Source organism: Apodemus sylvaticus, chromosome 2 (assembly GCF_947179515.1).
Source record: "Apodemus sylvaticus chromosome 2, mApoSyl1.1, whole genome shotgun sequence".
Taxonomy (NCBI): domain Eukaryota; kingdom Metazoa; phylum Chordata; class Mammalia; order Rodentia; family Muridae; genus Apodemus; species Apodemus sylvaticus.
The window spans coordinates 54,975,187-54,989,078 of NC_067473.1; the positions used below are offsets into that span (position 1 = coordinate 54,975,187).

General features: G+C 41.7%; 1 protein-coding gene across 1 annotated transcript; it reads right to left on the reverse strand.

Annotated features, from left to right (window-relative positions):
* Positions 1 to 12,713: 12,713 nt before the first annotated feature.
* Positions 12,714 to 13,691, reverse strand: Klf14 (KLF transcription factor 14). The gene has a single exon (XM_052172835.1). It carries the CDS (start codon positions 13,689 to 13,691, stop codon positions 12,714 to 12,716), a length of 978 nt encoding a protein of 325 aa, XP_052028795.1.
* Between the last annotated feature and the right edge of the window lie 201 nt (positions 13,692 to 13,892).

Genomic DNA, 13,892 nt, shown 5'->3' on the forward strand with positions numbered 1-13,892 from the left:
AAGCAGAAACACTTGAGTAATGGAAAATATTGACAGGAAGCCCCAGGGAAATCTCTCCTTGTTAGGTTCAGACCCTCTCCAAGTACATATTACTCTGTAGCAATATGATCCTTCATTGAGTGTGATAGTTACATTAAGTCATAAATTGTATGTTTCAGTCACAAGATTCGATTAGTGATTTACTTCAAAAAGTATCAGCAGGCCATTTGTCAATATTTCTTAATAATTTGATCTCCAGGCTCATTATAACAGTGTCGTTACGTTCCTTTTCTTCCTCTTGTCTTTGAGGGGGGCGGGGTGTTATGAGATAGGGCTTCAAGCTCACATAATGGCAGACGATGACCTTGAACTCCTGATGTATTATTTCATTTGTGCTGGGAATTTATTTCCCACTCTCCTTCTCTAGCCTTAATGTTCTTAGACCCCTCTGCCCCCACCTTAAATCCTATGCTCTGTCACTGCAAATACGCCCACTCACTTACCTCTGATTCCCTGTTCGCTCTCACTGATTTCTTTTGAGTTAAACTAAAATGGTTAGCTTGTCTTCTCTGCCCAATCCATGCCTAAACCCGTGTAGTTCAATGAAGCTGTAGTGTCCCCATGAATAAGGGCTTACACACATGCACACAGAGGTGTCATTTTAAACTCACAACCACAAGCTTTGAGTGAATTCTAAATGGCGCCTGGCAATCACACACCCTAGCTAATTTCTCTCTCAGCTTCCCCAGTGATTTCATCACACATTTCCCTCTTCAAACTCTACCAGCTCACATCCCAAGTTTGAGCTTGGTTGACGACCTTTCTTTCTAGGACCTTCCTGAGAAAGTTTTAGCAATCGTTAAGAACTTCCACTGACTCTGACCACCACTTCTATTTGCTTACCACTATCTACCACACAGTTTGCTTTGCCACCTTCTTTAAGACAAAACACCCACGCAGCTGGTGGAAGTCAGGCCCCCCAGGCACACACTAGGTCTCACTGCCCTGGTTCTGCAGAGAGCCAGTGTTCCAGACACCCATCTCTCTTCCTATCTCCCACTAACAACCCTTCACTCCCTCTTGGATTATTTTCTGGCTAAATATTAACTGGTTGATTTCTTTCCCATCCTAACCCAAAAAATTGCTTTTCTTCTCTCCATTTTCCCAGCTGATTTCCACTCCATTTCTTAGCAAAAACAAAAACAAAAACCCATCAGAACAGTGCCTTCTCCTTGTGGTCGTCACCACCTTCCCCTTATCTTCCCCCTGAGTCCAGGGCACTCAGATATCTGCCCCTCCCAGTCTTCCACACTTGCTCTTACTGAGGTCCCCAGTACCTGAGTGATGGGCAGCCCCCAGCCTGACTATCTCCACACCTCAAGATGCAGGCCACTCCCATTTTCTGTGCTTTCTTTGTGAGGCTCTGGGGATGTCTCACTCTCTTCCTGCCTCGCTCCCTGTCTAGGGACCGTTGTTGGACCCTAGCCTTCTTCACTTCTTCATGAATGAATCCTCTGAGGATCACATTCAACCTTTCCCCTTTCGCTCTCATAGTTACTCTTGCTTATGTGACTCAGACTTACAGCTTTAAATCTATGTATACTGATTATTTTTTTTTAATCAGGATTTCTCCAAAACTCTAGACTTTTTACTTTCCTGCCTATTCAAATTTTCTACTGAAATGTCCAGTATGGAACACTTTTCCTTCCTAACAAGTCTGCCTCACTTCCAGCTTTCTTCATCTCAGCTGATGGCAACTCCATCCGGATGCTTTGGCCTCAGACCTCTGAGTCATCTGGACTCTTTCTTTCCATCCCAATAGCAAATCCTTTAGGGAAGTCTACAGGCTTTTCCTTTAAAAGCTACCCACATTTGAGTTCTTCTCATTATACCTCCTACCCATTGGTTTGGTCCAGGGCAAGCAAATTTGTGAATGAGATTTGTGAATGGAATCACTCCCTAATAGACTTCTCTGCTTGACATCATCATCAAAAGTCCTCTTAAAACATACAGTGGGTTTTAATAATGTTTAACATCCTCAAGAAATATCTGTTTTATTCTGAGAAGAAAACAAAGTCATTGCAATAGCTTACAAGGTAATATGGTCTAGCATTTTCCCTTTTTTCTTCTGGTTAGCATGCTACAGCCATTTTGACTGTGTCTTGACCTCGGTACCTAGCTATGCGCTCTTCTTGGAATGCTTTTTGTCCCAGTATCTGCTGGCTAACTTCCTCATCTTCTTTAGGTCTTTGTTCACATCTTATGTGCACAACAAAGCCCTCAACCTAACCCTACTGCCAATCCTCTGCTTTTTCTTAATTCCACATCCTCTATTGCCTAACATACTATATAATTTATTTCTTCTTTATTTTCTATATCTCTTTGGCCAAAATATAAAAGAACTTCCTTTCTGTTTACTTATATTTCCCAATATGCCTATAACCTTTCCTCACACATTGTAAATGTTTGATAAATAGCAACTCAATTGCATGCCCAAGGAAACTTGGTTTTTAAAGATCAAAGCCAAGGGTACAGACAGGACAGAGGGAAGCCTCTCCCACTCTCTGGGCTCCTCTGCGCATTCCAGTCTAATCCATTGCTGACCCCTGCTGGAACTCACTGACCAAGTTGTTGTCCCTCCTTTGATGGGACAGGAAGCCCTAGTACTCCCCGGGGAGCAGCAGCAAGAAAAGATTCTACGGACACTGTCTCTGCTATCAACTGTGGCCTTACTCACACAAAGCAGCAATGACGCAGATCTTCTTTTGTCTTGGGCTTTTCCTAATTCTTAGGGATCTGCAGAAGACAGAATAAAGATTCCTTTTGCCTTACTTATATTGACAAACATCTTCACCAATAAGGGCTTAATTAGACAGGAAAACAAAATGTAAAAAAAGAATTTATTTTATTTTATTTTATTTATTTTTTGTTTCAACCTTCAGGACTAAGAAGTCAGTCTTTAAGCAGCCCAGATATTGGCATAAGGGAGGAAATTTGTTTTGAAAAATATCATTATGCAGTCTTCCTCTTTTTCTTTTCTATATGACTATTCTCTTTCACCCAGTCCGCAGGCTGCTAGAGCAGGCCTGTAAAAGAGTAAAGGATGCTACTCATCCTGCACATTTCATCTCCCATTCAATAGCAGTCCTGAAGCTTTTGTTGGGAATGAAAGGGAGTCTAAATCTCCAAGTCTGTCAAATATTAAGAGCAAAGCATCTAGCCTGAATCCAAACATTAACTGTAGTCAATAGATAGGTTGAGCAAACTTAGGGTGTTTGCAGCTCCAGAGTGAGAAAGTCGAGTCTTCCCTCCGACCCCCACTGGAAGGAAGAGCCAAGGCTCGGAGGAAGGCCAGAGGATTGGACCTGAGTTGGATACATAGGTCCTTGAGAAGCAACCAACCAATCCCTCCTTCTATAGGCCAGGATAGGGGAAGGCAGCACGACATCAGAAACCCTGTATACACTAAGGTAGACTCGTAATGTCTGGGTTAGTCTTGCAGCTCTACTTCACGCCTACTGACAGCAGGGTAACTTGATGCCATTTAAGAAACAGAAACATCATTGCAGTCAGATTTCTGCTTCTTATCCAGGTCCCTGTGGCTTCCCTGTGATCCGGAGGAGAGCCAGAATAATTGTTTTCCTACTTTGGCTGGAGCAAGCAGTCATACTGAGAAAATTGGAAGTCTAAAAGTCTACATTGCAGATGAGGCCGTCACACCCAGTGGGGACATCACAGATAGCAGATTGAGCCAGATTTAGCAGCTTGAATACCAGAAAGGCATCGAAGCAAAACAGTATCACAACCAGACAAGATCCGTTGTAATTCTTTGGGCACACTCACAATTTGTCCAGAAACTTCCATCCAGACCATGTAGCAGAGAAACTGAGTGAAGACCCAGAGAACAGCCCTGTACCCCGAACTGACTGCTGTTCTAAGGTTTTATGCAAACTCCCTGACACCTGGGAACCAGGGCAAGATGTTGGGGAGAGCCACGGGAGAGCTTGAATTTTAAATTGATTCTCCTTTTATCTCAAAAACAAAATTAAGTTGAATGGGAATATTTTTAACTGAAAATGGCAAGTTGAAACAGAAATTAATTCTCTTACCTTAATTGACAATCTCAAATGTCTCCTCTGTCACTAATGGGAGTGGGAATGTATTAATCAGCGCTATAGACAAGACAGAGCACAACAGTTTTTCCCTTTGAATGTTTGTACATTTGGTTTTGCTCGGCTCTGCCTTAACAGAGCTAGAAAATTTGAAACGCCACTGATATTCAGCGTTGAGCCCTGAATCCTCGGTAGCCCCTCTGGGTAACTAAAATGGGCTTAAGTACGGTGGAGGAGGGGAGGGGAGATTTTCTTGAAGGGATGCGCATTGCTCCTCTGTGATTTAACCTGTGCTGACACTTGCTGCCGCTGCACCTGTGGTGGAATTACAGCCACAGGAGTAGCGGATGCAGAAGCCTTTCCCCAAGCGCTAGAACAGGCACAATAGCTCCTGAGCTGAGAGCCTTCAAGTAGAGGCAAAAGGTCGTAGGTTGCTTTGGATTCTTAATATATTCTCTTTTTTCTACATAAAATAAACTTCTCTTTATCCTACTAATGTCTGTGTTTTGAATTGAAGCGTGTCGTGTTTGCTGGCTTCTATGATCGGGTGCACGCTCCCCACTCCAGCGTCTGCTGTTAACTTATTTTCTCGAGCAGGGTCTCATTGGTCTCATGCTGTAGCTTACAATGATATAAACTCTGACTCCTCTGTGCCTGAATCCCAAATACTAGGACTACAAGGGTGAACCATGGTACCTGGATGCTTTGGGGTTTTAAAAAATAATATTTCTCTTTCCTTTAAGATATTTTTAAAAATGTTATCCTTTTTAACTGATTCAAGCTGTACATAAAGAGATTTCCCTTTTAGAAGGATGACATTCCCATCACAATTAGCTCTGTACTACTCTTTAAATGTGTGTGTGTGTGTGTGTGTGTGTGTGAGTGCATGTGTATATGAGTTTGTGTATATGAATGTAAGTGTATGGTGTGTGTGTATGAGTGTGTATATATGTGTGTATATAAGCGTGTGTGTATGTTGTCCTTCATATCTTGAAGTATTGACTCTTAATATATTTTTGAACTTAATCTTCTGACTGCTATTGTTTTTCTCAGAATGTAGTTTTATATCCATCCATTTATTAGTTTTCAAATGTTAAATATTTTCAAATTTTTATTTTATCAAATTATTTTCCTTTTTGAAACTTTCATCTTCATTTTTTTGCCTAGCATACATAAAGCCCAATCCCACAATAAGTAACTCAGTATATAAAAATGACATTGTGTCAAAACCAAGACTACTTTCTTTGTTTCATGACAAGAGAGAGATTTGCTAGCCTTTTTAACTAATACTTTTTTTAACTTTAAGCAGTTTAAGTATTGACCGCGTGGAATTTGTCTTTTGGAAAGCTGTGCAGTGGAGAGCAACACCATGCTTTGTTCCCCTTTCTTCGTGATTAATCGATTGTTTCTGTAGCATTCATCAGCTGTCTCTCTTATCTGCCCTGACATGAAGCGTCTTTGTTCTTATCCATCAGGATCTCTAGTCACAGGTTTATTTCTTTATTCAGTTCTCCTTATCCATTTGTTTGACGCTACACTACACGATGCAGGTTCAATCATTTTGGCTTTGTAATATTTTGATATCTGCTGAAACACTTTTTTTCCTTTTTTTTTTCCTGGCTCCCCTGAAATAGTTGCTTTTAAAAGCTCTGTGAGAGATGAGGTTGATAGCTTACCTAGCATGCTTGAGGCTCTGGCTTCAAAAATGAAGGAGGAGGAGGAGGAGGAGGAGGAGGGGGGAGGAGAGGAGGAGAAGGAGGAGGAGGAGGAAGAGGAGGAGGAGGAGGAGGAGGAAGAAGAAGAGGAAGAAGAAGAAGAAGAAGAAGGAGAAGGAGAAGGAGAAGGAGAAGGAGAAGGAGAAGGAGAAGGAGAAGAAGAAGAGGAGGAGAAACCAGGTAAGTTTGGTGGAGAGTCATCTGGGTGTTGTTTGATATGTTACTAACAATTTAGGGTAATTTAAAGGAAGCACTGCTACTTTTCCAGAATTACTGAATTTCACCATTCACAGATTCCAATTTTTTTTGGAGTAAGTGAAAGTTTTACAGTTGTCTCCATAAAGGTTATTAATGCTGTTTGCTGCTATCATATATGGACGATGACTGCAATATAAAAACATACTTCGTTTTTTTCAGTTTGTTAAATTTTTCTTTTTTATAAATTTATTTATTTATTTTATGCATATGAGTACACGGTAGCTGTCTTCAGATATACCATACGAGAACATTGAACCCATTATAGACAGTTGTGAGCCACCATGTGATTGCTAGAAATTGAACTCAGGACCTCTGGAAGAGCAGTCAGTGCTCTTATCTTATCTTATCTCCAGACCACAGTTCATTATGTTGATATATTATTATTACTGAATTAATCTTCCATTGATGATATGGGCTTCATGTGATTGTGGAGATATTTTGTTTGCATTTGAAGCTGACTTCAAACTCAAATGTTTCAAATGTTTCAAACTCAAATGACTTCAAATGCTTTTTTTTTTTTGAAAATTTAGGATTTTTACACTTGTTTTTATATATTAAACAGATATATTTATTCCTTATCTTTTGTCTGTTTTTTGTATTAGAGCTGACTATATAAAACAGAGTTCTTTTTCTATGATCTGGAAAATTTTATACAAGTTAGAAGTAGTGTGTGTGTGTGTGTGTGTGTGTGTGTGTGTGCCCATGAAGGCCAGAAAAGGGCATCAGATCCCTAGGACTGTAGTTACAGATGGTTGTAAGTTACCATGTGGGTGCTGAAATTTTACCCCAGTCCTCTAGAAGAGCAGCCATTCCTGGAGGCAGCTCTTCAGCCTCCATGACATAATCTTTTTTTTTTTTTTTTTTTTTTTTTTTTGAGGTTTACAGAACTTACCTATACAACTGCCTAGGGGCAATATCCTTTGGAGAATAGATTTTCATTTACTATTACACTATTTCAGAGTTTCTATATTGTCTTAGACCATTTTCAATTCTATATTCTTATTATAAAATTATAAAATATATAAATTATAAAATGCACTTTAATTGATACAAAGTTATTTGTATTATTCTTTTATAATTAAAAATTCTCATCTGACATGTGATTTTTGCCTTTCTTTTCTGATGACATATCTGTGCTGTTTTAAATCCATATTTGGCTTTAAACAAAATGATTTTATTAGGCTTTGAAAGATTGTGTCTATTCTAATTTTGTTTTCTGTCTCACTAATTTCTTCTTTTAAGTTTTAAAAACATTATCCCACTAAGATTGTTTTAGATTTCCCCATAATCACTTCCTGCCTCTTGCTTGTATGAAATCTTAAATCACACATACAGTGAATATGTAATAGGCTCTTGGAAGCCACAGCCACTCTCTAGGAGCTTTCTCCCACCTCTTAATAACTGCTTTGGGGCTTCTGCCTTGCTAACTGAGAATAAGGAGACCATGAATGTCTCTGTCTACTTTGAGTTTGATTGTTGTCTTTTCTTCTAATAGTTAAAGCTTTAATTCATTCCTCTGCTTTCACTTGAGGGTCTAATTAGTCCACTCTCTGAGCTGTCGAATATTCCTACATCAAGGCTAAGAGGGTACGTTTTCCTTCATTATCTGTGGAGTTAGGCAGGTTCTTTCTCATAACTTCTTAACGCTGAGCTCTCCACTGCAGATGGGAATTTCTCTGAAAGCTTGCTTTCCTTCTTTCATTAGCGTTCTTTTCAATCATTTCCTCAAATTTAGTAATGACTACAGTGCCAACCTCTTTTTACATCTTGTCTTTGAGATTACTCTAAATTCTACTTTCTTTTATGTCAGTACTACCACCCATAATCACATTTTTCTTCTTAGTAAATCCATTTCTGCTAGATCAACCATTTTCCTTTATTTTTCATCAACTCTCTGCTTCCTTTTTAAATTCAGTGTCTAAATACATATGTGATTGTAGAGGCAGAAGTATCTAGACACAACCCTTTAAAATATCTTTTCTGTCACTGGGATTTTAATGATCTTGCTTCTTTCTGACTCAAACTCCCTTCAGTGCACATTCCATTCTTCTTTATGTAATTTCAACAAAAATCCATCATTCCTCTGTGGTTGAACACAGAGAATTCCAATTGAGTAGGTCCCTGAGGTTCCATCTTGGATATTACTCAGACAACAAATCTAGCGCCAACTTGGAACGTAAACAGAAGGTGTACCTACTCCACATGAAGTAAAGAACTAGGTCCCTCCCATCAGTCTTTCCTTAACTCTATACAAAGATGCAATTCAGATCACGATCAGGAAGAATCAAGTTTGGGAAATGAATCTAATGCATCGTGATAATTTCTAGCACAATTTTGAAGCCAGGGCATTCCAAGTTTGTGTTCTAAAGTATAGGTGGGACTTATAACCTCAAGTCACCACTTCCCATAGGGATTGGAAACGAAGGCAGAAAAAAAAGCCCATTCAATTGTATAATGCATTCCCAGTCTGCAGCAAGCTTGTCTTGAACATACCTATGAGAATCAAGACTCGTCAGTCTCTTATGTAGCCCACTCTTACAAACATTAACCACCAATGTCTCTCACAAGTAATGATTTAAAGGTAAGCAATTGCTAGCATACCTGTTTAGACTTGAAAACTTAAAGAACTGCAAGACTCAAGTTAACTAGAGCATTAAAACTGTCTTAGCACATTAGACACCTATTATAGATCCTTAACTCCAGTCACAGCTCCTAATCAATATTTAATATCAAATACACATTTAAATATGTTAGGGATTAAAGGAGTAATTAATATATATATATAATTATATATTATATAATTAATTTTTTAATTAAATAATTATATATCCCTCTATCCAAATGAGTAATAGAGATTAAATTAAAAATCAAAACTTTAGAACTTCTCTGATAAAACTATATCATGATCAAAGAGAAGCTTTCTAATACTCCATCTCCACAACATCACACAATCCTTAGACTTGGGGTGACCAACTCAGTGGAAGATTAAAACAAAAACAAAAACAAAACAAAAACAAAAACAAACCACTTACCTGGACAGCAGCATGGACCATGATGTCTTCAAGGTAGTTAAGATGGTCCTCGAACCTGCCTCTGGAAGGCAGACCTGGGCCTCAGCCAAGTGAGATGACCATGTGAAAGCAGGAACTAAGTTGTGTGTGTGCACACCCAAGCTGGGAAGTTGCATTAAAACTGTCTTAGCACATTAGACACCTATTATAGATCCTTAACTCCAGTCACAGCTCCTAATCAATATTTAATATCAAATACACATTTAAATATGTTAGGGATTAAAGGAGGAATTAATATATATATAAAATTATATATTATATAATTAATTTTTTAATTAAATAATTATATATCCCTCTACCCAAATGAGGGATATATAATGGGGGGATATATGTAATAGAATGGGGGTGTAGGCTGTGTGTGTAATGACCCAATTCCTTATGTCCCAATTAAAGAATGCAATCTTTTTCTAATGGGAGAAGTGAGAGGGAGATGGGGCAGAGGGAGATATCCCAAAAATAACTCCTTGTTTGCAAAAAGAATAGAGAAATGGGGACAAATAACAGATCATAGCCTCCATAAGTGGGGTAAGCATGTACCCTTCACCTCCTCTAAGAGAGGTGAAAATAGAGAATACATGTGTATCACATTCCAGGGCTAGCATGGAATTAATCCCCAGCTTCCAACCCAGGTTTCAAGAAGAAGAAGAAGTCTAAAAAAAAGAAAAGAAATATTTGACAACCTTCTAACCTCCTTGATATTTAAAAAATGAGTAAAAATAAATTTATTATAATTAAAACTTTTTTTCAAACTTAAAATGTTGTTTTGATTTTGTGTGGTGGTACAGGACTTTAATTCCAGCACTCAGGAGGTAGAGGTTGATGGGTTTCTGTAAGTTAAAAAAAAAAAGAGATGTCTATTATTAAATTCTTTGACTTGATCATTCCTGTATAAGATCTGAAGAGATGAGGCCACAGAGGCTCAGCCCAAACCCAACCAACACCCAGATACATTTCCTCACTAAACTTGATCTGCTTAGCAACAAAAATAGGAAAAAAAAAATACCAAGGAACTCAAAATGTTCTTCCAAGGCATCTCACTAATAAATATTCCTCACAAACTGCTTGAATGCAAAGAATAGTACTCAGACCAAGAAAGACCATTTAAAAAAAAAAATCTTGCTTCTTTCATCTGTCCACTGTGGAGTTTTGAGTGCCTCTTTGCTTAGAACTCTGAGTAAGACCTGACAGTAGCAGTGTATCAGAGGGCATCCCAAACAAAAGTCCCCAGGATGGAATCTTAACTATGGACATGATTTGAAACCTTGAAAATTAAAAGTTATTTATCAGTTTGAAATCTAAGCATTTTTTAAAACTTAACTCCTGAACAGTTAATAAAGGTTCTTGTTAGCTTCTTTAGTTCAGTTACCCAATAGTAGATCTTCTACTGAAAGGGACAAAGAGAAAACCTTACCTCAGTGGGCCCTAGAGTAGTACACAAACTATCTAGCCTCACATGAGGAAACAGACAAGCAAAAGGAGGGCTTTTCCCAATTAAAGAAAAAAAAAAAGAAAAACAGGTTAGGGATCCATCTTCCTATGTGTATTTAAGGACAATCCTACCTGCTCTTCCTTCCCTCACTGTAAAACACTGGCCCTACTGAGGGTCACAGGCTACCTTTCTTGGACCAATCCAAGGATCCCTCCCTCACATAGTTTAAGAGAACCCAGTAGCATTCCAATGTTATACGAGTAATCATTTGCTCTCTCAAGGATACCAGAATGCTCAGGACCAGAAACAGAAGATAAATGACAGTAAGAGCCTATCAGCCCCAAAGAAAAGTCTCTCTCAGGATGCTGAAGAACCAGTCTGACCCAAGACTGCGGGGTGTGGACATGAGATGGTCTTAACCTGTTAAGAAAAGGGTTTTGTTGTTAGATACATTAACCAAAGGACTCAGGTAAGTTCTCAGCATTTAAAGTTTTATAGCAGCAGCAGAAAAACAGGATGTCAGGGGATCATGGTGATAGGGATGTAGGGTGAGAACATGGGAACACAAGCACGAAGGAACACCATTTTAAAGTCAATACACTTCACTTTCACTTAGAGCTCTTGGCAGAAACTTAGCATATAACTTTTAAGATAATTTAAGCGTCAGCGTTTTAATCTATAAACAAGGGAAAGCAATTTGCTTACTCAAGTGCTTCTTACAACTCCATAAGATCACAACACCTTTTACAAGTGTGATTGATGGGTGGTATAAGATATGCAGGAGGGGATTATAGGGGATCTCATCAGGTTAGGAAAGGCCTTTCAGCCCCATATTTAATGAAAGAAACACACACACGTATACGTACACACACACGCACACAAACGTCAGTGATATCAATCCACAGTAGCTGGGACACACAACAGAAGAATACTTCTGATGTCTTATTCCTTCAAGGGGGCAGAAGGGCCCTGAGGTTTTAACCTAAGATTCTGATGTTAGAGAAAAGTGCTCCTATTTGATAACAGCTATTGTCTAGCTGCTCCCACCCCAAATCCAAGACAGCAGCTCTCTAAAATAAACCAATTTCTCGCTTTCTCCCCTCACCCACCAATCCACCTGTAACAGAACCAACAATGTGCAGACCTCCACAGAAATTAAGCCCTACTTAGCCACTAAGAGGTGAATGGACTCTACTCCCCTTAAGATTACTTAGGGTGGGGCAGTAGGAACTTCATATTTCTGTTTCTCTGAATAGCTAACAATGATTGTGAAAAGTGTTGTTTTGCCCCACTCAAAAGTTACTTGGGCTTGCCTTCTAGGTGAAGGAGAAAACCAGCCTTTTCTCTCTTGTGCTATTATGGTTGTTCCAAATTACTTAACCAATCTCTCTATAATCATGAGCCAAAAGTTACCACCCCTGAGAAGGAATTTTAAAAATCGAAAAAGGTTGCAATGCAAGTGCAGGGTTCCAAATTATGCTATAGGAACTGCAAGCGAACTCATACCACTCCCCAGGCACCAAAAAGCATCTCCCAGCCATACATCCACAAAGCAGAGGTAGCTGGGGCAATTGGGAGAGTCAAAGACACTAGTTTCCCATCAACCTGAAATTTTTGTTTACAAGATCTGAAAATAAATTAGTAAACATTGCTGTTTACAGAAATAGAGATATTTTCTGTTTCCAAAGGCCTCTCTTCATCCAAGTCTGGACATTTCCAAGACTGCCACCCTGGACAACCTCTCCAAAATCCGCCCTGGCCAATGGGTGAGACACCAGAGTCATTTGGGACTGGGAGATCCTCAAGGATCTCAGAATTCAGTTTTACATCTCTGGTGCCATGGAGGGAAGAGTCTTCAGGCTGGAGAGTTAACTCCTTTTCACTGGTTCCTGCAGGCTGTTTGAAGAAACTGTTCATTTCAGAAGATGTTTGTGTTGCAAGACTTCCCACTATCTTCTGGCTCCCAGTCCCTCTCCAGAGTCCAACAAGTTTGTCTGGACCCATCCCCAGTGCGGAGCAACCAGTCTGTGCCTTGGTCTAATGACCCTGGAAAATAGAAATGGACAGAGAAAGGGCAAGGACAACGGCCTGGGGTGCGGCGGGGGTGGGGGTTGTGCTTGAGGGAAAGATAATAGACAGCAAGACAGTTCTACTGGCAAGCAGTGAAGCTGGTCTCCTGACCAGAAGAGGAGCTGGAGTCGGAACCAGAACTTTCCACCATGGCTGGGGGTGGTGGCTCGGGGCGGGGAGTGCGACGACGTCCCCGGTACTCGATCATGTCGGGATGGTAAGTTGGGTGGCGACGGGCATGCTTGGTCAGGTGGTCGCTCCGGGAGAACTGCTTGGGGCACAGCGGGCAGGAGAAGCGCTTTTCACCGGTGTGGGTCCTGTAGTGGCGGGCCAGCTCGTCAGAACGCGTAAACTTCTTGTCGCAGTCGAGCCAATCACAGGAGAAGGGGCGTTCCCCTGTGTGGGTGCGCTGGTGTGACTTGAGGTGTGAAGACTTGTAATAGGCCTTGTTGCAGCCATGGAAGGAGCACTGATGTCGCTTGGATGCAGGTGTAATTTGCCTTCTTCGGTACGTCGAACCCGTAGCTGGCGCGGGGCGGGCCCCTGGGGGCCCCTCGGGCACTTCTCCGTCGTCATCTGGCTCTTCTGGGGCCTCAGACGCGTCCAGGATAGCAGAATCGCTGCAGGAACTCTCGGCGTCAGAGAGGGCATCCTCAAAGAAGGCCTGGGTAGGCTCAGAGCTCCCAGTAGGGCTGGAGCACCAGGTGGGCTCGAAGCAGCTAGTTGAGGCACACGGAGCGTCTTCGGAGTCCTCCCTGGAGCCTTCCCGGGCACCACAGCTTAAATCGGCCAAAGCGCTCGCAGCCAGCAGGTGGGGCGCGCCATCCCCTTCTCCGGGGCTCGGAGCGGGAACCTGGAGGACCGGGGGTATCCACAGCACCCCCCGAGACCCAGAACCCTTCCCCGCCGACTCCCGAGACGCGTCACCCACCTCGGAGACAGCCGCAGCGCTCGCGCCTTCGGGGTCCGTTGCGCGCTGGTGCAGCACGGCGCGGGTGGACATAGACACCAGGCACTCGGCAGCGAAGTAGTCCAGGCAAGCCACGGCGGCCGACATGCTGGCGGCGCCCGGTTGCGGGCGAGCGCCGTCCGAGCGCGGCCAGCCGCGGGCTGGAGAGTCCCCGGGAGCGTCCGTCCCGCCGCTTGGAGCCGGACGAGCTGGAAGCCGGTGCGCGCCGCTCGCCGCCCGCAGCCGCTGCTGCCGGAGCCGAGCCCGCCCCGCCTGACGCGCCCTGACGCACTGAAGCCTGCGGGGGTG

What these genes read in the sequence shown, in the direction of transcription:
- Klf14 (XM_052172835.1), bottom strand. Translation starts at nt 13,691, where the DNA reads ATGTCGGCCGCCGTGGCTTGCCTGGACTACTTCGCTGCCGAGTGCCTG.